Source organism: Limulus polyphemus, unplaced genomic scaffold (genome assembly GCF_000517525.1).
Source record: "Limulus polyphemus unplaced genomic scaffold, Limulus_polyphemus-2.1.2 Scaffold4566, whole genome shotgun sequence".
NCBI lineage: Eukaryota > Metazoa > Arthropoda > Merostomata > Xiphosura > Limulidae > Limulus > Limulus polyphemus.
Window position 1 is genome coordinate 42,862 of NW_013670176.1, and position 4,786 is coordinate 47,647.

The window sequence follows — 4,786 nt, forward strand, 5'->3', positions numbered from 1 at the left end:
ATCGAGTAACTTTGTAATGCTAAAGAATGAATGGCTATCTTACCTGAAATATATCATAACGAATATCATTAATTTTTGAACGATAGGAGTCATTCCATCACTTGGATTTGATAGCATCGCTTTAAATCGAGGAGAAACATTTACTAAAATGATCTTGTGGGCATAGAAAACTCGGCCCTCAACTTTAAATTGGACATCAGACATTTCAGGATTGTTGACATATTTTGAATCTAGGAAGGAAAAAAAAAAGGAATAGAAACATCATAAAACAACACTGAAATCAAGTTTTGATGGATACCAGTGTGATTCTCAATTCTTTATGTTAGTAGTGTTAATTTATTGGGAAGTGGAGTATAAAATAAATATAAAAAAAATAAGTAAATATGTTATAAAGACTAGTAACCTATTCCAATACTTCTAAATTACTAACAAATTCTATAATTTAAAACAAAATGTTTTTCCATTTATCAATAGAGTAGCATAAACCGATAGATATGTAATAAGAAAAAATAAGTAGAAAAATGTTTATGTTTTCAAGATCAAATATATGTTTACCCAAGTTCAACACTTTGATTGCTTACTGATTACAGCTATCAAACAGATTGTTTACCCGAGTTCAACATTTTCATTGCTTACCAATTCTAGCTATCAAACAGATGTTTACCCAAGTTCAACATTTTGATTGCTTACTGATTACATCTATCAAACAGATTGTTTACCCAAGTTCAACATTTTCATTGCTTACCAATTCCAGCTATCAAACAGATGTTTACCCAAGTTCAACATTTTCATTGCTTACCAATTCCAGCTATCAAACAGATGTTTACCCAAGTTCAACATTTTCATTGCTTACCAATTCCAGCTATCAAACAGATGTTTACCCAAGTTCAACATTTTGATTGCTTACTGATTACATCTATCAAACAGATTGTTTACCCGAGTTCAACATTTTCGTTGCTTACCAATTCCAGCTATCAAAGAGATGTTTACCCAAGTTCAACATTTTGATTGCTTACTGATTACATCTATCAAACAGATTGTTTACCCGAGTTCAACATTTTCGTTGCTTACCAATTCCAGCTATCAAAGAGATGTTTACCCAAGTTCAACATTTTCACTGCCTACCAATTCTAGCTATCAAACATATGTTTACCCAAGTTCAACATTTTGATTGCTTACTGATTACAGCTATCAAACAGATGTTTACCCAAGTTCAACACTTTCATTGCTTACCAATTCCAGCTATCAAACAGATGTTTACCCAAGTTCAACATTTTGATTGCTTACTGATTACATCTATCAAACAGATTGTTTACCCAAGTTCAACATTTTCATTGCTTACCAATTCCAGCTATCACACAGATGTTTACCCAAATTCAACATTTTCAATGCCTACCAATTCTAGCTATCAAACAGATGTTTACCCAAGTTCAACATTTTGATTGCTTACCGATTCTAGCTCCTCCAACAAGAGAAACATTATGAATCTCTTTTATAAACTCCTTTCCATAACAAGTAGAAAAGATGTCTGCAAGTAGAAGGCTTGTTCCTTCATTCTAGAACAGAAGAAAAGAAAAAAATGTTTCTGTTGAAAAAATAATTGAACTCCACACATAAATATACACAGGGGTGAAATTCTTCAAGTACTCAATAGTACTGAGTACCAGAACTTATTTTTTTAAGGCAGCACTAGTACTGGGACTTATTTGAGCTGATTTGTCGTTATTCGTGTTTACATTTTTTTTTTCAAAAACAAATCCACTTCACCCAGCTGAGCTTACTTTTTTTTTTTTTTTTTTTTTGAGAACTTTCACCCCTGAATATACATCAGACAAAAAGGGCTTAATATTTTGTAAAGGTAAGTCTTATGTTATAGTCTTAGCAGAAAAAATTAAAAGATGGAAAACTATACACATTTTCTTTGGAAGGTATTTTTAAATCATACATTATTATATCAATTAATGTTACAAAGGTTCATAAATTATTTAACTCTTAACATAATTCAAACTTAATTAAAGTCTACAATATGCTACTTCTAGCATAATTTATCAAACCTTGCTATGTCTGAAGATTGTGAAAAGCAAAGGTAAACATTCATCCACAAACTGCGAACAACAGTCTTCAAGCCAGACTTGTACAAAGTCCTGAAGAATCTGATCTATGATATTCCCAAGATGATTCTCATAAGCTGTAGCTAATGTCTGCATCCAACAATAGAGGGTCCAGGGCACACCTAGTAAATAAAAAACAAAACTGGATCACATTGTTATCAATCAATCAAAAGTTTATGATTCTCAAAATTATCAATACTAATCTTTAACTTTCATAACTTCTTTTAAATCTGATTTAAACTGAACTCAGAATGTTTAATGTGAGAGTTGTAAATTCATTTCCAAAACCATCTATTACAAGAATACTCAGCTTTTGTCTGTCCTAAAAATGTGTGTGCACCTCACTATCTAAGTACGCATGCACGTGTACTTCATTTCAACAGATATAAATATGTTTTAGCAGACAAATGGTACAACATATTAAAAGCTTATCAAAGTTTTTAAAAAGGTCTAAAATTAGGCCATAGGATAACATTATAAGTTTATTTAGTGATCGTATTAAGTACAGTAAAGTTTAGCCCTAACTAAACTAAAGCAAAAAACGTAAACAAGTTACAGTGCTATTATCTCTTTATTGAATATAGGCCATAATTAATAAAGGCTTAACTAATGTTAGGCCTAAGATAATTGAACTTTAGATTTCAATGTCTGTAATTAGTATTCTTTTGTGTTATTCTCGAAATCCTGTATTTAAAGTACTACTGCAATAAAGATACTACTTTTAATGCAAAGGTTTTGCATGTCCTTGTTAATTTAAATTAAAACTCATTGCAAACATCTTTTCTAGACGAAAAATATTCAGGAAATAAAAAAAAATTTTGCCAAAAAAATGTTCATATAAACAACAAAATATTTTCACGATCACATTTACAGTTTTTAAATGAATTTTAATGTAGTTATAATTTATCTTTTTATTATTCTTCAAGTCAAAAATGAATACAAATTATCATGGTTGGTATTCATATGGAGAAAGAAGCTCCACTTATAAGACTTAATAATTTTATACTCTCTATCTATTTATAGAGAAGGAAAAGTAAACATTCAAGATATGCACATTTTCAAATTCACATTTAAGAATATATAAAGTCATTGATTACTTCTGATCAAAGCAATCTACTTACATAGATCAGAATTAAAAAATTAACTAAACAAATGATGTGTCTAATTTCAGAAACCAACCTAAGTAGAACTATAAAATGTAATAAAACAAAATCTTACACAGATTAGAATACATTATAATTTGGTATCCTTGTTGTCAACTGTATCCTTGGTCATAATCCAAATACTATCTGACAAGCTTCAGCCAGCTTCAGAGATTTAGGTTAGTCCTAAATCCATGTATTAAGCTAACAATATCATTTTAAGCCTAACCATTACACAAATGCCGCTTTGAAAATCTAAAATACTTATAAATGCTTATTGGGAGAATGAACTATGTACAAATTAATCTGCTAACTGAAATCCTGAGATAATTCAAAGAAAATAAGTAGTCAATCAATGGGATATATGAAACAGTCATGAAATTCACTCTTCCATGAAGAGTTTAGAATATATCTTTAGTCATATATATTCAAGTAATTTTTCTAAATATTCATTTAGTTTCTGTATGTGGTTAATCACATTCTTGTTAAACAGATATCGAAAGATCATGAGAATGTACTAATCCTTTCACTCAGGTAAAGCTGCATATGTCAACAGTTAGCATTTCTTTTAAACTCTAGAAGCTAGTTAAAGCACAACAGATTTAGAGGTCAGCAAGGAAGCATAATATATCTGATGACACATTATTCACTGTGAATAAAGATTTTGTTTATTTGTTTGCTTGTCTTTCTGCTTTTTTTTCCTTTGCTATCAAGATTTGATTTATTTGAAACTTTTATGTCGCCCATCAGTGAACTTGAGTGTCATGACGGAATAAATGTGCTCATCCATGCTCTTGTGATCTAACATTCTTTCCAAGCATATTTCTGATGTCTGTGGGTCAACTAGAGGATGTGAGAAGGGAATCAACTACATAGAACAGATATACTGACCCATGTTTTGAGGTTTTGGATACCATATACAAAACAATTAAGTGAACTGGTTAGATAGAACAGATTTCTCACCTATGCTCCTGAGGTCTAATGTGCTTTCCAAGTGGCTGTTCTCTGCACTTTGATACATGGCCTCCTGAAGTGCTTTCAACTGAGTCTTTGTAAGTCTGATGAACTGAGCATTTTCCGAGTTACTGATGTGACCTTCAGTATTTGAATGGTTCAGGTCATCCACAGACACAGGCATAATCTGTTTATAAAAACAACAGTATCATTACTCACTTGTCAGTTATGAACTGTACTAACAAAACTTTTTAGTAGCTGGACCTAACTTTCATGAGTAAATAAATGATAGGAGTTTTGAAAACTTATTTTTTTTGTTTTTACAGTTATCTGTTCATAAGTCTAGTACAAAATTATTTGATAAAATTTCAAATCATCCTGGTTAAGAAGACATTTAATATCATTACATTATGTTTACAAACCTGTAAACTATTAGGTCGTCAAGAAATTATTGTCGCTATTTCCTAGATGAAAAAAGCCGAACAACTTACATATCAAAACAAAACATTTATTAAATGAAATAGTCTCCATTCTTATCGATGATGCTTTTCCATCTTAAAATCAGGTTGTTAATGCCCT

The 4,786-nt window shown here is 30.7% G+C and overlaps 1 protein-coding gene across 1 annotated transcript in view; it reads right to left on the bottom strand.

The window, feature by feature from the left end:
* The window catches only part of LOC106471358 (ankyrin repeat and BTB/POZ domain-containing protein 2-like), a 48,702-nt gene that overhangs the window by 3,958 nt on the left and 39,958 nt on the right, over positions 1 to 4,786 (bottom strand). The window contains 5 exon segments of the mRNA XM_022399969.1: positions 44 to 73; positions 76 to 230; positions 1,451 to 1,556; positions 2,055 to 2,233; positions 4,217 to 4,394. Coding sequence (XP_022255677.1) covers positions 44 to 73; positions 76 to 230; positions 1,451 to 1,556; positions 2,055 to 2,233; positions 4,217 to 4,394 — 648 coding nt within the window.